The sequence below is a fragment of the Schistocerca americana genome, chromosome 1 (assembly GCF_021461395.2).
Source record: "Schistocerca americana isolate TAMUIC-IGC-003095 chromosome 1, iqSchAmer2.1, whole genome shotgun sequence".
Taxonomy (NCBI): domain Eukaryota; kingdom Metazoa; phylum Arthropoda; class Insecta; order Orthoptera; family Acrididae; genus Schistocerca; species Schistocerca americana.
The window spans coordinates 1177862270-1177884183 of record NC_060119.1 but is presented as its reverse complement, the minus strand read 5'-3'; the positions used below and the strand labels follow the sequence as shown (position 1 = coordinate 1177884183).

The following is a 21914-nucleotide window of genomic DNA, read 5'->3' as shown; positions in this document are numbered from 1 at the left end:
TTGTCTGCATTGAGATTCAATTGCCATTCCCTGCACCATGCGTCAATTTACTGCAGATCCTGCTGCATTTCAGTACAATTTTCCATTGTTACAACCTCTCGATACACCACAGCATCATCTGCAGAAAGCCTCAGTGAACTTCCGATGTCATCCACAAGGTCACTTATATAGATTGTGAATAGCAACGGTCCTATGACACTCCCCTGCGGCACACCTGAAATCACTCGTACTTCGGAAGACTTCTCTCCATTGAGAATGACATGCTGCGTTCTATTATCTAGGAACTCTTCAATCCAATCACACAATTGGTCTGATAGTCCATATGCTCTTACTTTGTTCGTTAAACGACTGTGGGGAACTGTATCGAACGCCTTTCGGAAGTCAAGAAACACGGCATCTACCTGTGAACCCGTGTGTATGGCCCTCTGAGTCTCGTGGACGAATAGCGCGACCTGGGTTTCACAGGACCGTCTTTTTCGAAACCCATGCTGATTCCTACAGAGTAGATTTCTAGTCTCCAGAAAAGTCATTATACTCGAACATAATACGTGTTCCAAAATTCTACAACTGATAGACGTTTGAGATGTAGGTCTATAGTTAGGCACATCTGTTCGACGTCCCTTCTTGAAAACGGGGATGCCGTGTACCCTTTTCCAATCCTTTGGAACGGTACGCTCTTCTAGACAACTACGGTACACCGATGCAAGAAGGGGGGGGCAAGTTCCTTCGCGTACTCTGTGTAAAATCGAACTGGTATCCCATCAGGTCCAGCGGCCTTTCCTCTTTTGAGCGATTTTAATTGTTTCTCTATCCCTCTGTCGTCTATTTCGATATCTACCATTTTGTCATCTGTACGATAATCTAGAGAAAGAACTACAGTGCAGTCTTCCTCTGTGAAACAGCTTTGAAAAAGACATTTAGTATTTAGGCCTTTAGTCTGTCATCCTCTGTTTCTTTACCATTTTGGTCACAGTGTGTCTGAACATTTTGTTTTGATCCACCTACCGCTTTCACATAAGACCAAAATTTCTTAGGAATTTCTGCCAAGTCAGTACATAGAATTTTACTTTCGAATTCATTGAACGCCTCTCGCATAGCCCTCCTCACACTACATTTCGCTTCGCGTAATTTTTGTTTGTCTGCAAGGCTTTGGCTATGTTTATGTTTGCTGTGAAGTTCCCTTTGCTTCCGCAGCAGTTTCCTAACTCGGTTGTTGTACCACGGTGGCTCTTTTCCATCTCTTACGATCTTGCTTGGCACATACTCACCTAACGCATATTGTACGATGGTTTTGAACTTTGTCCACTGATGCTCAACACTATCTGTACTTGAGACAAAACTTTTTGTTGAGCCACCAGGTACTCTGAATTCTGCTTTTTGTCGCTTTTGCTAAACAGAAAAATCTATTAACGGCTGTAATCATCGATGCAGTAACCGCTTTATGATCGCTGATTCCCTGTTCTGCGTTAACCGTTTCAAATAGTTGGGTCTGTTTGTCACCAGAAGGTCTAATATGTTATCGCCACGAGTCGATTCTCTGTTTAACTGCGCAAGGTAGCTTTCAGATAAAGCACTTAAAAAAATTTCACTGGATCTTAAAGGTTTTACAGTCTGATTTTAATATGGGGAGAAATAAGATAACTTGCAAGAATATAATTTCCTAGAAGAAACAAACGACATCTAAATTTCAAAAGTTGGCACAAACCAGTTGGACTGAGTGAATTAATTTTGCACAAACGACTCAACTGAAGGTTTTTAATTACAGTTTAGTTCAAGAATCTTTTATAGAGAACTTTAAAAGAATTTAAATAATTTTTTTTTGAAGTGATTTGTAAACGACGTAGGTGAGGAAGTCTGCACATGGTCATATTCAAACAAAAATAATTGATTCTAGAATGAAATTTTCACTCTACACTGGAGTGTGCGCTGATATGAAACTTCTTGGCAGATTAAAACTGTGTGCCGGACCGAGACTCGAAATCGGGACCTTTGCCTTTCGCGGGCAAGTGCTCTAACAACTGAGCTACCCAAGCACGACTCACGCCCCGTCCTCACAGTTTTACTTCTGCCAGTACCTCGCCTCCTACCTTCCAAACTTCACAGAAGTTCTCCTGCGAACCTTGCAGAATTAGCACTCCTGAAAGAACGGATATTGCGGAGACATGGCTTAGCCACAGCCTGGGGAATGTTTCTAGAATGAAAATTTCACTCTGCAAGGTTCGCAGAAGAGCTTCTGTAAAGTTTGGAAGGTAGGAGGCGAGGTACCGGCAGAAGTAAAGCTGTGAGGACGGAGCGTGAGTCGTGCTTGGGTAGCTCAGTTGGTAGAGCACTTGCCCGCGAAAGGCAAAGGTCCAGAGTTCGAGTCTCGATTCGGCACACAGTTTTAATCTGCCAGGAAGTTTTTTTTAAAAAACCATTGAGTAATACGCGTCGTTACACTACACTGGTGTGCGTCATACCTTGACGTTGCAGGCGAGAATGACGGCGGTGGGCAGCAGCAGGGCGAGCACGGCGTAGGCTGCCGAGTACCAGAGGGCGGCGCCGCCGTCGGGCGCGCAGCCGGCCTGCGCGGCGCTGTAGCGGTAGGCGGGCGCCGCCAGGAAGAGCGGCGGCAGCGCCAGCGCCAGCGACGCCGCCCACGCAGCCGCCAGCCCGGCCGCGACTCGCCGCGCGCTCACCAGCGCGCCGTAGTGCAGCGGCGCCGCGATCGCGCAGTACCGGTCGCAGTGCAGCCCGCACACCGTCCACAGCGCCACCTGCCGGCAGCCGCGGGTACCAGCCCAGCCCGTCTGCCGAGGCGCGACACGGGCAGAGCAAAGCGAGTGCTTCCAACAAGAGGACCTCCCCATCGCACCCCCCCCTCAGATTTAGTTATAAGTTGGCACAGCGGATAGGCCTTGAAACACTGAACACAGATCGATCGAGAAAACAGGAAGAAGTTGTCTGGAACTATGAAAAAAATATAAGCAAAATATACAAACTGAGTAGTCCATGAGCACGATAGGCAACAGCAATGATAGTCAATATTAGGAGCGCCGTGGTACCGTGGTTAGCGTGAGCCGCTGGGGAACGAGAGGTCCCTGGTTCAAGTCTTACCTCGAGTGAAAAGTTTTCTTTTGTACGGTGTCAGGCAAATCCAACACCTTCTATGAAAACCCTGACATGATAAGAAAATCCAGCAGTATGTCACATAGCTCCGAATAAATCGTGACATTAAATTAACCATAGTAATACGATCAACGAGTGAGCAAATGGAATACCACAGACTAACACAAGAATACCTAAATGCATGTCATACCTACCCACCGTGAAACAGACACAGTTCCGAGGGAAGAAACGAGAACAGAAACCGAGAGCAGAACCGTCTTAACCTAGAAGGCCCTATGATAAGGGACGGACACCCACGTCGCCAGCTGACCGCCAGAACCACCCCCCAGCACATGTTAAAAGATAGAGCCCTCCACAAGAACAGTATAGATCTTACGATAACACTAAAAGGGCCACAACAGCTGCAAATTTTAGCGTGAGACTTTTTCGCGTCTCTGCTACGTTGCAAACGTTAAAAACATTGCCCCACCACGAAAGGTGTAACGTTTCTCATTGGACAGATAGAATGTTGTAGGCGGAGCTTAAGGTTAACATTGAGACCCTGATTGGTCAGATGAAAACACAGCCAGATAGTTTTTTTTTAAACCAACTTCGGTGAATTGTAGTAAGGAGAAGTTAGGAGAGAGTTGCTTTCGAGACGGCGAGCTGTATGGAGCTGCGCTTCCGCCAGCCCCCGACGCTGCCTAACCAACGACAGGGTAATGAACGCACGCGATGCCGCATAACAGCACATAAAGCTTCACTCAGAACTGCAGAAGTCTCATCTGTTACACCCCCTTTTTGCGTAATACTAGTGTCGATCGTCAATTAAAGCTCATGGTATTCACATTTGCTACATAAGTTAAAATCTGAAACGCGATGATTTTTCAAAAATGGCTCTGAGCACTATGGGATTTAACATCTAAGGTCATCAGTCCCCTAGAACTTAGAACTACTTAAACCTAACCACCCTAAGGATATCACACAACACCCAGTCATCACGTGGCAGAAAAAATCCCTAACCTCGCTGGGAATCGAACCCGGGAACCCGGGCGCGGGAAGCGAGAACGCTACCGCTCGACCACGAGCTGCAGACGATGATTTTTCTGTTATATAATTATTGAGTAGCCACATCAGCCATTGTAATTTATGACAAGTTAAATAAGTAATTAAAGATAACTGAGGGTCACTGTAGACCATTTTGATAGTTTTCTCTTTTATGAAACTTAACATAAATCTAGATGATAGATATGATATGGCATAGGACATCCGTCGATCCATTACAGAACTTGGAAACCCATTCAGGGAATATTCGTTCACATTTTTGTTGAACGCAGTTGGTTTTTATCATCCTGTATTAAAATATTTCCTTTTATCAATAGTGCAATTTATAAACAATGTTTTGTGAGTTGAATAAAATTTCCAATGGTAAACTTAACTGCTTTTTCGACATTATTTTACCAGCTAACTAAAAATAAGAAAGCCTTGAACCCCTTCCACTAAATTTAGTTAGTATTAAGATTCTTTTACAGGGAGTGCAGTGGAGCTGACGCTGAAATCATTAAGTATTTGATTATATCATCCCTAGCCTCACTGAACTCTTCTGAACTCTACGTGTCATGTGTGGTCTGGCGTCTCCTTACCAGCAACAGGTCCCAGGTTCAAACTAGTCAATTCCCTAAAAAACACGCTCAGAGCGTCGTTGCGCGAAAGTGGTAGGGAGACACGACTTAGAACAAACAGACACCATGTAGAATGTTAGACTTTCTTTATTTTCGCAAAGTTACGATCTGTCCGTTCATTCATTGACGTCTCTGTTCACTGTAATAAGTTTAGTGTCTGTGTTTTGCGACCGCACAGTAAAACCGTTCGATTAGTAGACGAAAGGACGTGCCTCTCCAATGGGAACCGAAAACATTTGATCGCAAGGTCATAGGTCAGCCGATTCTTCCACAGCAAAACACGTCTGATATATTCTATACGACACTGGTGACGGCATGTGCGTCACATGACTGGAATATGTTGTCGACCCACCTAACTTGTACACTTGGCGAATGGGTAAAAAGATTCTTCTACCTTGCCAGATTTAGGTTTTCTAGTGGATGTGATAATCACTCCCAAAAAAGTGAATGAAAACATAAGAGTTTGTTACATAAACTGCAACAAATGAATGCAATAGTTTCACAGTCGCACAATTTTCCCTGTGCTCTGCCAAAACATATTTTTTTAATGTTTTCAAATTTTTCCGTGTGTAGACCGTCAAATCCTGCATATTTCCAAGCAAATCTGAACATGTCCTGGAATTTTCGAGAGCGAAGTTGATTATGTGTGAGTGCCTGAACTTTGATAATTGACACACGATCACGTCTGAATATAAAAAATTAAACTTTTCACTCGAGGGAAGACTTGAATCAAGGACCTCTCGTTCCGCAGCTGCTCACGCTAACCACGGGACCTCGGCGCTCCTGAGCTCCCGTTATCCTTGATGTTGCCTATCTTGCGCATGGACTACTCAGTTTGTATATTTTGCTTATTTTTTTCATAGTTCCACACAACTTCTTCCTGTTTTCTCGATTGATCTGAGGGGCGTGCGATGGGGAGGCTCCCTTGTAAGCGTACCGGGCAGTAAATTTCTCATCACCAGGATAAGTCACGTTTATACTGCTATGACACAGATCACTAAGGGGTAAGAAATTAGGAAAAAAGGCAAAATGAAGACATGCCAGAGACAGAGGCAGCCGTAGGAAGCGAGCCAGTATGTCACGAGTGAGTCAGGGCCTCAACACATTACGACACCGTACGCCGAGTGAGAATAGGCAGTCAGCTGAAAGAAGACTGTGAAAGAAAACCAAAGGAAGCGAGAGAAGCACGTTCGTTAGCTCGCAGGACATGGTATAAGAAGCTCTATCTCTTACAAAACAGGATGCCGTGAGGAACTGACAGAGCAGTTAACCCTCGTAACAAGAGCAGAAGCATAGCATACTTTGTATACCTGTGGAGAATAACTGTCTTTATATTGTGATGGTGTGGTGTGTGTACTGTAAGACCTTCAGTACACACACCATCAGATTATTTAACTTGTCGCTCTAACGAAGTAGGTGAGTGTTGTCAATATGTCTCGTGGTCTTATCGTGGCGTGTTTATCTTCTGCTGTTAGGTCAGACGACAGAAGTGCCACTTGGACGCTTAGAGTAGCAGATTGACGGTGACCAACTTTAAACAGAACCTGATTAATTTGCACCCACATTTATTAAAATAATGACAAGCATAAAAGTTACTTAACTTTGTTCTGGATGCTATTTCCAATTGACAGTCTGAAGTTCCTTGGGTACTGGTACGTTAATTTTATTCTCACATATATCTCGGATACTTGACAGAAGTGTCCATACATTTATCTTCATGGCTATGTACAGGAATACGGTAATATTATTAGGTGCACACTGAAACTTGACTATAGACTGGTGCAGACAAATGTAGAACTCGTACAGACTTGTACAGACTAATGCAGACTGACTAATTGGAGGTCTGTCACTCGTTATAATACCTCGCGCGTTCATGTATCACTGCGCGAGTGTGATCCGCGAGGAGAAATGGTTCTACGTTAGCAGCAATCTCATTGGCTGCGTTACCTATTAATACGCGGATCGGCGGAAGCCTTCGACCATAAATATAATAGACTGGCCCTGACGTCATTTTCGTGGCTCCAACATCTCTGGGCTAAAGTCACGTGAATGTTGGCAAAATATGGTTGTTTCGTGTTGCGCTTATGGCTGTACTCAGCGTTTTGTCGGGGGAAATGGCATTACATTTCACGTGTGTTTTTCTGATAATGCAGATACGTTTATTGAAATCTGCTGAAGTGACTTTTATATGTTTTTTACACTTGAAATAGAGTATCACGTAAATTAAAGTGTTGAAAGTGGCATTACATTTTGGAAAGTATCTGTGATAATTCGGTTACAGAAGTAAGTATAAGTGTTTCTCGTTCCTACTCGTAGGTTCCCTAAGGATGAAAACCGAAGACGGCTTTGGATACAGGCCCTGAAACGGAAAAACTTTAAGCCATCTGCACATACACGCCTTTTTGTATATACAAGTGAGATTATAGTAAGGTAAGAGCACCTTTAGTCGACACATGAAGAGCATTTTTTTCTACCTTCTAATACTATTAAATAAATGTAGGTTCCAAAATTATTTTCTGAAACTTCAGAGTGTTCAATGGTTCAAATGGCTCTGAGCACTATGGGACTTAACATCTATGGTCATCAGTCCCCTAGAACTTAGAACTAATTAAACCTAACTAACCTAAGGACAGCACACAACACTCAGCCATCACGAAGCAGAGAAAATCCCTGACCCCGCCGGGAATCGAACCCGGGACTTCAGAGTGTCACCTTTCATCTAAAATATCTTTTTTTTTTAAACTGATAATTTAAACTTTTGTAAAAATAGTAGGAACTGAACCTTTGAAGTGCACCTAAAATTGATACTCTAAAACAGACCTGCTCCTATAGTCGACAATTTTGGGACCTATAGTTGACATAATTCCCAAATCCCATTTTCTTTTATAAGTGACTGACTAGAGATCAAAACGCGGCGAATCCAATATTTAAAGTTTTGACACGAGCCCACTCTTGCTGTTTAAAAGAATTTTTTCGACATTTTACTTTAACTGATAGTTTATAGTAATTTAGTCCTGCTGCCCACCAGAGGGCCTTCGATATATTTTTTAGATTTTATAAATGGTACTGTGAACAAATTCAGGTCAGATGTAGTTCTGACATAATTTTTCGCAAATAAAAAAGTAATTTTTGTTGGAAGCGTTTGGCAGTCAATTCAGAAATGTGGGTAAAATACGATACAAACACAGGATGGCAGACCGCTCATTTGAAATCCCGCCACGTTTTGCCAACAGTCACGTGGTTTATGTTGGAGCCACACCAGCCCTATAGCTTCTGCACAGCAAGGCCAGTCTACTAGTATCTATGGTCGCAGGCGGAAGCAGAATTTGGTCCGATTCTATGGCAGCGCCATCTCGTAGTGCGGAGGCGGACGAGCGCTGCGCCTGCGCTGTTGTGCTTAGCGGGGCGCGCTCTAGTGGGAAAGTTGTGTACACGCTGCCTACGCGGAACTATGTACACAACAGATCGTAACCATGTATGAGGAAAATCACAGTTGTATCTTAGTTTAACCAAACAATGATAAAACAAACCTGTATTATATGAGCTGAATCAGTGTTAAATGAAACAATAATAAAACAAACTTTCATTGCATCATTCTATTATTGGATACAAGTGTTATCACAACCTAGTGACTTGTTCAGAGCACTAAACACTGGAGTTGTATCAGATCCCTGCTAACATCTATTCACTCCCTAATTATCTCACAGACAACTGGCATTGTGGGATTGTGCTGCTAACTCGGAATCTGGAGCATTTTCTTGCACATATCATAAATTTTTTTCTCACCTAGCATGCTGTTTATTTTGTATTACTGCTACTCAGTTGGACACACGACAACACAACTCATCACAGTATTAACTAAAGCAATAATGAAGGAATAGGTAAGGAATCACAACTCTAAAACAACAGTGAAATGGTAAAGCCAATGTTATTAGTGGTTTCCAGGAGGTACTGGCAGAAGTGAAGCTGTGAGGACGGGGCGTGAGTTGTGCTTGGGTAGCTCAGTTGGTAGAGCACTCGACCGCGAAAGGCAAAGGTCCTGAGTTCGAGTTTCAGTCCGGCACACAGTTTTAATATGGCAGGAAGTTATTATTAGTGGTTAGCACACTTTACACATAGGTGAGGATTAACAGCTTGAAGATAGCAGAATAAGGTGGACACTTGCGGTCATTACAAACCACGTCATAGCCTCACACTACCTCCCTTTATATACTCCAGCGTTCAAGTTTTCATGATGTGTTGGGATCGATGGCATTCACAGTGATAGCACTTGATTCCATGGTTATGATACTGTTGTGAATCTATATCCCAGGTGCTACAGCACGGGCTTTGAACTAACTGGAAATGTACTCAAGATGATGGTCACCTGATCAACTTCCTGCTGCTCGCCAACTATCATCTACTGATGGAAAACTTACCGTCTTCTGACAACACCATATCTCAGGGTGCTGCCGGCACAGAACTTCAACGTGGAAGCCAGCAGCAGGGCCCCTTGGGGTTCGCATTCCTCCTCAACATCAAGGCGCCTCTGAGGTGCTGAAACCTACCAAGCCAGTAGGGAGCAGATCAACCGACTACACACTACGGACACCAGGTACACTGCTGATGGGTCATGCACGGTCACCATAGAATTTGGAGTGGGACCAAGGATATTCCAGCAGCCAGCATGAAACAACTTCACATTGGACAACAACCGCTCCTGCTCGGCGGCGTTCTATCCTGGCCCGGGGTTTGCTAACATCTTGCCCGCGTATGCAGATTTGAGCTCTCGACTGACATCAGCTAGAATCCAACACGCACCTGAATGAGGCTGGTGCGGAAGGACGATGAATTGTAAACAGTGTGCATAAATGATTAAATTCTAATAATGCTTTACTAGCGTGGAAGACGCTTCACCATTATATATTAATACTTTCAGCTGCTGACGGGCGTTGATATACACTACTGGCCATTAAAATTGCTACACCACGAAGATGACGTGCGACAGACGCGAAATTTAACCGACAGGAAGAAGATGATGTGATATGCAAATGATTAGCTTTTCAGAGCATTCACACAAAGTTGGCACCGGTGGTGACACCTACAACGTGCTGACATGAGCAAAGTTTCCAACCGATTACTCATACACAAACGGCAGTTGGCCGGCGTTGCCTGGTGAAACGTTGTTGTGATACCTCGTGTAAGGAGGAGAAATGCGTGCCATCACGTTTCCGGCTTTGATGAAGGTCGGATTGTAGCCTATCGCGATTGCAGTTTATCGTATCGCGACATTGCTGCTCGCGTTGGTCGAGATCCAATGACTGTTAGCTGAATATGGAATCGGTGGGTTCAGGAGGGTAATACGGAACGCCGTGCTGGATGCCAACGGCCTCGTATTATTAGCAATCGAGATGACCGGCATCTTATCCGCATGGCTGTAAATGGATCGTGCAGCCACGTCTCGATCCCAGTCAACATATGGGGATGTTTGCAAGACAACAACCATCTGCACGAACAGTTCGACGACGTTTGCAGCAGAATGGACTATCTTCTCGGAGACCATGGCTGCGGTTACCCTTGAAGCTGCATCACAGACAGATGGGCCTGCAATGGTGTACTCAATGACAAACCTGGATGCACGAATGGCAAAACGTCATTTTTTCGGATGAATCCAGGTTCTGTTTACAGCATCATGATGGTCGCACACGTGTTTGGCGACATCGCGGTGAACGCACATTGGAAGCGCGTATTCGTCATCGCCATACTGGCGTATCACCCGGCGTGATGGTATGGGGTGCCATTGGTTACACGTCTCGGTCACCTCTTGTTCGCATTGGCGGCACTTTGAACAGTGGACGTTACATTTCAGATGTGCTACGACCCGTGGCTCTACCCTTCATTCGCTCCCTGCGAAACCTTAAATTTCACCAGGATAATGCACGACCGCCTGTTGCAGGTCCTGTACGGGCCTATCTGGATACAGAAAATGTTCGACTGCTGCCCTGGCCAGCACATTTTCCAGATCTCTCAGCAATTGAAAACGTCTGGTCAAGGTGGCCGAGCAACTGGCTCGTCACAATACGCCAGTCACTACTCTTGATGGACTGTGGTATCGTGTTGAAGCTGTATGGGCAGCTGTACCTGTACCTGTACCTGTACACGCTCTGACTCAATGCCCAGGCGTATCAAGGCCGTTATTACGGCCAGAGGTGGTTTTCTGGGTACTGATTTCTCAGGATCTATGCACCCAAATTGCGTGAAAATGTAATCACATGTCAGGTCTAGTATAATATATTTGTCCAATGAATATCCGTTTATCATTTGCATTTCTTCTTGATGTAGAAATTTTAATCGCCAGTAGTGTATATCATCGGGGACAGGTGAAAATGTCTGCCCCGACCGGGACTCGAACACGGAATCTCCTGCTTACATGGCAGACGCTCTATGCATGTGAGCCACCGAGGGCTGAGAGGATAGTACGACTGCAGGGACTATCTCGCGCACGCTTCCTCCCGCGAGACCCACATTCTCACCTTATATGTCCACACACTACATTCTTGGTGTCCCACCCGAACACACTCATTACTCGCGGAAGACATTCTTACGAAGTCCCGTAAGAGCTAGGGGAATATGTGTGCATCCGCACAGAAGGAGGTCACGTTCGGTATTGTCAGAACTATATTCTTATAAGGATATGTCAGAAAGAACAGACACCATATCCGTATAAGTATACAGTTCTGCTTTGCTACTTTGGCCAGTTACTGTTTAGATACTTTAGGAAGCTGCTTAACAGAAGGCACAATACGGCTAGCGGAGTATAAACGTCCTCATTGCCATGTGGCTGCAGTTCACTAAATTTATTTACCTCACTCGTTTGTATTTACTATAATTGCAATGACAGATGTATATTTTTCCTTTTAATCTACATTTAAGTACTATCACACAACATTTCGTTTGAATAATAAGTTCTTTCCACCCGGATGATCTGTGATGTCTGTTGAAACCACTTCGGAAAGTATTACAAATCCGCAAACTCGTGAAAGAACATACTAAGTGTTGAATCAGTTCATAGTGATGAGTTGGAAAAATGTACAGTAGAAAACTTTAAGTTCGCTATCACACTACGAAATTTTACAGCCCCTAAAACTGTCGCTCGAGAAACATTAAATACATTTAGAAGCGATTGATAGGTTGCACGTCTACAATTTTTTCACTAAGAGATGTTTTACCTCGTTGACTGCATAAAACAGATTGCTGGAGACCAATACGGTCGCGGGCCTCACAAAACCGGCAATTTGTAGCTGCGAGCCACAAGAAATACATTACTAAAACCATACATCTAAGTATACAACACAAACCGTGCATACGCTTTGATGCCTCTTAACATTTCGCAAAAAACGCCAGTTTCATTATTATTCACAGGTAAATTTTGTATGTTATCGCTCGCCTGCCAAGCGCAGAGTTTTCAATGAACGTGTGCTGTATTAAAACTTATCGCTACCACATGTGTTACATGTCAGTCTGTACTAGAATTACACCAGAGTTTACGTGGTGTCGACTTTTTCGCTTCACTTACTTCAGACAAAATTAGCATTATTATTAATTAATTGTTTGAATATAAGAAGAAAATACAACTGTATGCTATAAGCTATAAGTACTGTTTTTCAAATTTGTCTTTAACTAAATCAGTTTTCTTATAATCGCTGTAATCAGTATCCGTCTCATTACTCAAAATGTGTTTATTTTACAAGATGATGGTTTTGGTTTTCGATATTAGTGGCCAAGGGCTCCCAGTTTTCATCGCTGGAAGAGTTTAGAAATTATAAACTCTTGAAAAACAAAAATCTACGTTCTTGCTCGATTCTAGTTGATGTACTCTTCCCTGTAGCCGACTTACTGTTCAAACTACAGAGCCGGCCTTTAGACCTGTTTCCTCGTCCCGTTTTTCTCTTTCAAATGGAGCAACTGCCCGACTGCTTGTGGGTGTTGTTAATAGCAATGCTTTTATTTGTACTGTAGCTGTGAAATAAATACAAACCTGATCAATCGTCACGCCGTGGATCGCCTTTAAGAGGCCACTTGAAGGGGAATTTCAGAATTCGACACGCAATAACTATTCACTTTACCTGCGGTTCACGTGGCAGCTGCGATTTGCTTCTTGGCTCGGTACATTCCACCAGTTGCAGTGTCTCAGTCGTCACTGGCACAAAGTTGAATGCTGAAAATACGCCACCTCCACGCAGACTGTGCCACACCTGGCAGATCTTAGCAAAAAACGTCCTCTGTGCCTTCAGTAGTGAGACAGACTTAAAGGTTTAGTTCTCACCACGAGTAAATAAAATTAATATAATTAATATACCAGTCCGATTTTACACAGAGCACGCGAAGGAACTTGCCCTCCTTCTTGCAGCGGTGTACCGTAGGTCTCTAGAAGAGCGTAGCGTTCCAAAGGATTGGAACAGGGCACAAGTCATCCCCGTTTTCAAGAAGGAACGTCGAACAGATGTGAAGAACTACAGACCTATATCTCTAACGTCTATCAGTTGTAGAATTTTGGAACACGTATTATGTTCGAGTATAATGACTTTTCTGGAGACTAGAAATCTACTCTGTAGGAATCAGCATGGGTTTCGAAAAAGACGATCGTGTGAAACCCAGCTCGCGCTATTCGTCCACGAGACTCAGACGGCCATAGACATGGGTTCACAGGTAGATGCTGTGTTTCTTGACTTCCGAAAGGCGTTCGATACAGTTCCCCACAGTCGTTTAATGAACAAAGTAAGAGCATATGGACCATCGGACCAATTGTGTGATTGGATTGAAGAGTTCCTAGATAACAGAACGCAGCATGTCATTCTCAATGGAGAGAAGTCATCCGAAGTAAGAGTGATTTCAGGTGTGCTGCAGGAGAGTGTGGTAGCAGCGTTGCTATTCACAATATACACTCCTGGAAATGGAAAAAAGAACACATTGACACCGGTGTGTCAGACCCACCATACTTGCTCCGGACACTGCGAGAGGGCTGTACAAGCAATGATCACACGCACGGCACAGCGGACACACCAGGAACCGCGGTGTTGGCCGTCGAATGGCGCTAGCTGCGCAGCATTTGTGCACCGCCGCCGTCAGTGTCAGCCAGTTTGCCGTGGCATACGGAGCTCCATCGCAGTCTTTAACACTGGTAGCATGCCGCGACAGCGTGGACGTGAACCGTATGTGCAGTTGACGGACTTTGAGCGAGGGCGCATAGTGGGCATGCGGGAGGCAGGGTAGACGTACCGCCGAATTGCTCAACACGTGGGGCGTGAGGTCTCCACAGTACATCGATGTTGTCGCCAGTGGTCGGCGGAAGGTGCACGTGCCCGTCGACCTGGGACCGGACCGCAGCGACGCACGGATGCACGCCAAGACCGTAGGATCCTACGCAGTGCCGTAGGGGACCGCACCGCCACTTCCCAGCAAATTAGGGACACTGTTGCTCCTGGGGTATCGGCGAGGACCATTCGCAACCGTCTCCATGAAGCTGGGCTACGGTCCCGCACACCGTTAGGCCGTCTTCCGCTCACGCCCCAACATCGTGCAGCCCGCCTCCAGTGGTGTCGCGACAGGCGTGAATGGAAGGACGAATGGAGACGTGTCGTCTTCAGTGATGAGAGTCGCTTCTGCCTTGGTGCCAATGATGGTCGTATGCGTGTTTGGCGCCGTGCAGGTGAGCGCCACAATCAGGACTGCATACGACCGAGGCACACAGGGCCAACACCCGGCATCATGGTGTGGGGAGCGATCTCCTACACTGGCCGTACACCACTGGTGATCGTCGAGGGGACACTGAATAGTGCACGGTACATCCAAACCGTCATCGAACCCATCGTTCTACCATTCCTAGACCGGCAAGGGAACTTGCTGTTCCAACAGGACAATGCACGTCCGCATGTATCCCGTGCCACCCAACGTGCTCTAGAAGGTGTAAGTCAATTACCCTGGCCAGCAAGATCTCCGGATCTGTCCCCCATTGAGCATGTTTGGGACTGGATGAAGCATCGTCTCACGCGGTCTGCACGTCCAGCACGAACGCTGGTCCAACTGAGGCGCCAGGTGGAAATGGCATGGCAAGCCGTTTCACAGGACTACATCCAGCATCTCTGCGATCGTCTCCATGGGAGAATAGCAGCCTGCATTGCTGCGAAAGGTGGATATACACTGTACTAGTGCCGACATTGTGCATGCTCTGTTGCCTGTGTCCATGTGCCTGTGGTTCTGTCAGTGTGATCATGTGATGTATCTGACCCCAGGAATGTGTCAATAAAGTTTCCCCTTCCTGGGACAATGAATTCACGGTGTTCTTATTTCAATTTCCAGGAGTGTATATAAATGACCTTGTGGTCATCGGAAGTTCACTGAGGCTTTTTGTGGATGATTCTGTGGTATATCGAGAGGTTGTAACAATGGAAAATTGTACTGAAATGCAGCAGGATCTGCAGCGAATTGACGCATGGTGCAGGGAATGGCAATTGAATCTCAATGCAGACAAGTGTAATGTGCTGCGAATACATAGAAAGAAATATCCCATATCATTTAGCTGCAATATAGCAGGTCAGCAACTGGAAGCAGTTAATTCCATAAATTATCTGGGAGTACGCATTAGGAGTGATTTAAAATGGAATGATCATATGAAGTTGATCGTCGGTAAAGCAGATGCCAGACTGAGATTCATTGGAAGAATCCTAAGGAAATGCAATCCGAAAACAAAGGAAGTAGGTTACAGTACGCTTGTTCGCCCAGTGCTTGAATACTGCTCAGTAGTGTGGGATCCGTACCAGACAGAAGAGATAGAGAAGGTGCAACGGAGAGCAGCACGCTTCGTTACAGGATCATTTAGTAATCGCGAAAGCGTTACGGAGTTGATAGATAAACTCCAGTGGAAGACTCTGCACGAGAGACGCTCAGTAGATCGGTATGGGATTTTGTTGAAGTTTCGAGAACATACCTTCACCGAGGAGTGAAGCAGTATATTGCTCCCACCTACGTATGTCTCGCGAAGACACCATGAGGATAAAATCAGAGAGATTAGAGCCCATACAGAGGCATACCGACAATCCTTCTTTCCACGAACGGTACGAGACTGGAATAGAAGGGAGAACCGATAGAGGTACTTAAGGTACCCTCCGCCACACACCGTCAGGTGGCTTGCGGAGTATGGATGTAGATGTAGAATATTTTGTTTGTTTGTGGGTACTGCGCCGTGATTTAGAACACGGTTCAAGATCCGCCACTCACAGCAGGGAGCGCTTGAATTTGACCCTGCAGCGAGAGGGCATAGACGCCGTAGAAGCCTGCTGTAGATGCAGCCAATGTCGACGAGTTGAGTGACTAAGGAGGTGGGGGTTGGGCGGGGGGCGGGGTTCGAGGTCAGTATGACCGCGAGGAGGTGAACGCGCAGAGAGCTGGGGGCAACAGCCGAAGAAGACAATAGGCGCTGGCGGCTGAGCAAGAGTACAGCAAGAGGTAGCGAAGCCGACTGCGTGGAGAAGCGTCCGGCCGCTGTTGGTCTGGTGCTCGATATGCCCGAGCTATAAGTGCAGGAGGAGGGACCGCGCCCTGTGCTGTGCTTTCTGCACGTCAGACTCTGCTTTGCTGCTCAGACAATGTATTGCCTGCCTTTGTCACCTGGCAGTGTTATCTATGTTACCTACAGCCATGGAAAAAATATTCATATACAATAACTTTATGTATTCGAACTACCATGAACAGCTGACGGATTACCTCAAAACTCATAACATCCATGACAAATATCAGTCAGGCTTTCGAAAGCACCATAGTACAGCAACTGCATTAATCAAAGTAACTGATGACATTAAACATGCTATGGACAGACGTGAAGCTACCATCCTAACACTGCTTGACTTGAGCAAGGCTTTTGATTCAGTTGACTTTGATATATTACTAATTAAAATGAAACAGCTAAACTTCTCAAACAGCGCAATACACTGGTTCGACAGCTACCTCAAAAACAGAAGTCAACAAGTCTTTTGTGATTCGGAAAAGTCATCATGGAAAAATGTGCGCTCTGGAGTTCCCCAAGGCTCCGTCCTTGGTCCATTACTCTTCTCACTGTACATTAATGATATTTCTTCAGTGATTCACTCCTGCAGCTACCATCTATATGCCGACAACATCCAACTGTACATAAGTGCAAGCCCCAAGAACATTGCTGACGCAGTAGCGAGTATGAACGCAGACCTTTGCTCTGTTTCTCGATGGGCACAGAACTTACGTCTGAAACTAAACCTCAAGAAATCCCAGGTCATACTTATATCTCATCCAAAGTTAATCAGCCAGTACTTTCGCGAAACAGTCCCTCAAATACTCCTCAATGGTACCCAAATACCATACCAAAAACAGTAAAAGACCTTGGAATAATCTTGGATGATCACCTAAACTGGGAAGAACAAACAGTCACAGCTTGCCGTAAATCGCTCTCCTTCCTACATGCAATTCAAAAATTTAGAAAAATACTTCCAACCCATGTTAAACAAAAATTAGTCCAAACACTAGTCTTGCCTAATCTTTACTACTGTGATGTAGTTCAACACGGCACAAATAGTGAAAATTCGAGATGCCTCGAGCAAGTGATGAATGCTTGCGTTAGATACGTATGCAATATGCGGTTGTATGATCATATCAGTCCTTCATACTCCCAGCTAGGTTGGATACGCCCACATAAGGCACGCGATCTCCACACGATGTGCTTACTTCATCGATTTCTTAGCCACTGGTGCCCCCAATACTTATCTTCTCACATTAAACACCTATCATCATTCCACAACCGCAATACCAGATCGGATACGTCTAGCATCTTGGCTGTACCTTTACATAACACAAAATCTTTCTCCGTGTCATTCTCCATCTCAGCCATACGACTATGGAACGCGCTACCCTGTGATCTGCGTCTTATCCAGAACCACTCAACATTCAAGAGGGAAATCAAAACATACATATTAGGGTCGGTATAGCCACCATTGTTGTGCCCCTCTCATCTCTTTCTTTCTCCTCTCCATCATAGCTTCGAATTTTACCATTCTATTTCTCTTCCTCTCACCTATCTACCTCTTCTATATCTCTTTCACCCCATTCTATCGTCTTATGTCTCTTCTCGATGAGAATAACTGACAAGCTGCAAGAACATAACGAGAAAATTCCCAACTAGCAATAGGGCTGACATTCATAAAAGAAAAATATGTTTACTTTCATATACATAGTTATTACTATTACTATTATTATTATTATTACTATTATTACTATTATTATTATTATTATTATTATTGATTGTTATAATTATTTCTTTGTCATAATTATCATTATACTACTATTATAATCTCTATTTTTTTCTTTAACATTAATACTGTATAACACGTTGTATGTCCTTAATGTTCTATAGAAACTGAAATTCGTCCAATCTGTGTATGCCTGGTTAGGTATAAGAGAGGGCCTGAAGGCCGTAATCTTGCCAGGTAAAATAAATGCATAAATAAATAAAGATCACAACCAGATATGCTACTTGGTAAACTAAGAATATGGGTTTTCCTCCTAATCTGTATATACGAAAGGGTTAACAAAAGACATAAGGCAATTTTTGTCCCTATTGTACTAATGCTCTTTCTCCCTTTGAATAGGTACACTTTTCAAAAGAAGTACGAGTGATAAAAAAATGAAACTTTCAGTGAATGTACACAACATACATGGCTGCATTTACAAGTAAAATTAACAAAATACTTCTTACGGACCTGAAGAAATTTTTTTTTCACTAATAAAATTTAAGTTTTTAAAACACATTAATTACTATAAAACAGTTTCTGTTGGGTTGGTGGTTCTCAATTTACTTGTAGCAAATTATTACCATCCTGAATAGAAACTGGCCAAATTTCATATTACTAACCCAATTAGTTTAGAAAATAATGATATCTGAAAGTAAAAAAAAGTGATTTTCAGAAAAGTCAATTTAAAGTTTAATATTGCAGTTATAGTACAGTTATTGATGAGAATTAATCACCATTAATATTTGACTGCATCATACTGAGCATTATCTAAATGATATTGATCATCATTTCTTCTCTTAGTCCCTCTTCTTTTCTGTCTAGCTTCTTTAGTGTATTTTAAATTAGCAATTTATGCTCTGCAGATTCTCTCTTTATCTATTTGCACCAAGGGTACTGCAATATTTCCACTACATTTTAAGCCCAATATCTCCAAAACCTCCAGTTTTCTTGTTACGCCATCATTGAAGCATAAAATAGCATAATGAATTCCAAATTTTAGGGTTGTAATCCGAGCAAATACAATTTTCGGTAACCGGGTCCAAATGACAGAATTCACACTTCAATTTAAATTTTGCGTTTCCCCATGAAAGCATTCCTTCAACAATGTCTCTTTAGAAAGATCTCTAAATATAGGTTTAACTTCAATCATTACTGCTGCAGGTAAAGAATGTTTGTGGTCGTACGTTGCACTTCTCCTGTACTTGCACCAATTATCAGTATCATTCAGGTAAAGAGGATTTTCATTTGTGAAAAGCTTATCGAAAAAGATACCCATACAGCTCTTTCCATGTTTCCTACATTCTGAATATTTCTTCTTACAATCGAGCCATAATAATTCTGTACTCTATCTATTTCAACATTTGTCAGACGACTTTTAGCACCTATCTTCTTACCATCTTCCAGTACTATTTTTGATTTATCTTTTAATAATCTTATCAACCTGTACCCCATTCCCTTCTGGACATGACTAATGCATTATAATTTAGAAATTGTGACATTAGCACGGTAGGGTTGTTCTGCACATATCCAGTCATAAGAAGTGCTGTCACTGTCCCGTAAATACTTTGTGTATCGGCCAACTTTGTTTTCCACTGAACAATTAAAAATCCTGAGAACTCTTGCTTCTTCCGTCCCACCACTTGGACCAGCTTAATTCATCTGACAGTTATGTTCATCCTCTTCCTCACTTTCACTGTCCTCACTTTTCTTGAGTGCTTCCATAACTGCTTCCTTCATTGGAATGTTACAATCTTCAGCAACAACAACGCTAGTAGTTTTATTGTAAGTCATAAATTTTGCAGGTAGATTTGGAAAGTCAAGTAACGCACATAAGTCTGCCTGCCTCCATCCCATTACCATAAATCTGAGGCCATAAACTAGAATCATGTTTTTCTGATAAAAATTATTATTTGCCATTTCTGATGTCATTGTTGCAGCAACTGCACCACATTTTGTACAATTCAACGACACGTTTGACACGACCCATTGCGAAGACACTGTTTCTCTCCCAAGGATACGCCACCACCACATATCTGCATCCAGCGTTTTTGGTAATGAAATCACAGAGCATGTTAATGTTCGCCACGGTATTTCCAAACAAGTGTCTCTCTCCACAAGATGATTGAGAGAAAACTGCGTGAAGACACTGCAGTTACTTTCTTGAGGTGCTGATCGTCTTTACGACTAACATTCTTGGTTCCTTTGATCCGTTAACCTCATTTATCTTTATGTATTTGTTTCCTATGAATTTTAATTTAGGCGAAGATTTCTTTATTCGCGATATTTCTATGAAAACGTGCGAAACTATAGAAAATATAAATCTGCACTTATTTCACTTGCAACAGACTTCACTTAGTTCAATCAATAGCGCTCGAAAACGATAACAAACACGATAGGAACGATACTTATCGATAGTAGATACAGGGTAGGAAACTTTGACAAGATAAAACAACGGAAGCAGGAAACAACGTACAAGGAGTAAGAGAAACCTGTGCATTATCTCTGCATGGCGGAAAAAAGAATGCGTGGCACTTAAATGGCAGATCGCACAGGGCATCAGAAGAACCATCCTAACTAACGGAAAAATTGCTGTATTTACATGAAACAAAAGCTGCTTTACGCAGTAAATAGCGCCATTTCAAATATGAAAAAAACTAAAAACCGATTTTTTGAGCTCGTTTGCCTTCTGTCTCCTATTAAATAAGTTAGGCTTCTGCTAAAAGTAAAATGAAAATTTCGTACCTGCTGGCTTCGTACAGCGAGGACAAAAGTATTCATTCACTACTAGAAATGTAAACATAGAAAGGACTAACGAACAACTTGTATCAAGGAACGCCTTCAGAGGCAAGCTGCATATCCTGCATGTTGGTTCTGACATGCGGTGAATGCCGTGGACGGAAAATGGAAGGAAACAGTTGTACAGAAAAGACTAATAGTTATCTCCCAATTTGAAAACCATTTCGAGAAATAACTGACATTATTGGAAGAAGCCAGGAAAACGTGGAGGCCATAATATAGCAATTTAGAAAAAGAAATTCTCTCATTAATAGCGAAAGAAGGGGTCGACCACAGAAGTTAATGCAAAGTCTATGAAATATATTAATAAGGATGATCAAAGAAGATGCTAAATTGGCAGCTTCTGCATTTCCTGCACATGTTAACGATCAGTTCAGGAAGAGAATCACACCAATAGCTGTTCAATTATTAGAAGGAGTGCAGATTATGGAGCTAGGCTACCTACAAGGAACCATACGTCAGCAAGAAGAACAAGAAATTTGCGACCTGAATGTGATCGAGATCATATAAACAAGAATACAGTTTCTGGGATAAGCTACTGTTGGCAAATGAAAGTAAATTTGACATATTTGTAAAGGGGGGTGAAAATATGTCATGGGGGAAGGGAATGCGGTTATAGGGGAAGGAGTAGATGACATACTTACAAGAGAATATGGGCTTGGCATTAGGAATGAGAGAGGAGTTCTTCAATAAATTTCAGCTTATAATAGCGGATGCTCTGTTCAAGACTCACAAGAGGCGGACGTATATTAGGAAAAGGCGATAGGGGAAGATTTCTATTATGTTTCATCGTGGTCAGACAGAGGTTCCGAAATCAGATTTTGGACTGTATGGCGACTCCCAGGAACAGATATAGAGCCAGATCACAATTTAGTTGTGATGAAAAGTAGGCTGACGTTTAAGAGACTAGTCAGTGCACAAAGAAATGAGGTACTGACGTTGTAAGGAATGAAGAGATGTGCTTGAAATTCTCTGAGGCTGTCGATACTGCGAGAAGGGTAGCTCACTATGCACTTCAGTTGAAGAGGAATGTACATCTCTAAAAAGGGAACTC

At 43.4% G+C, this 21914-nt stretch overlaps 1 protein-coding gene across 1 annotated transcript in view; it reads right to left on the bottom strand.

The window, feature by feature from the left end:
* Nucleotides 1-21914, bottom strand: part of LOC124597889 — a 266067-nt gene that overhangs the window by 109891 nt on the left and 134262 nt on the right. Inside the window, exon 4 of the mRNA XM_047135967.1 lies at nucleotides 2460-2756. Coding sequence (XP_046991923.1) covers nucleotides 2460-2756 — 297 coding nt within the window. The remainder of the gene's footprint in view (nucleotides 1-2459; nucleotides 2757-21914) is intronic.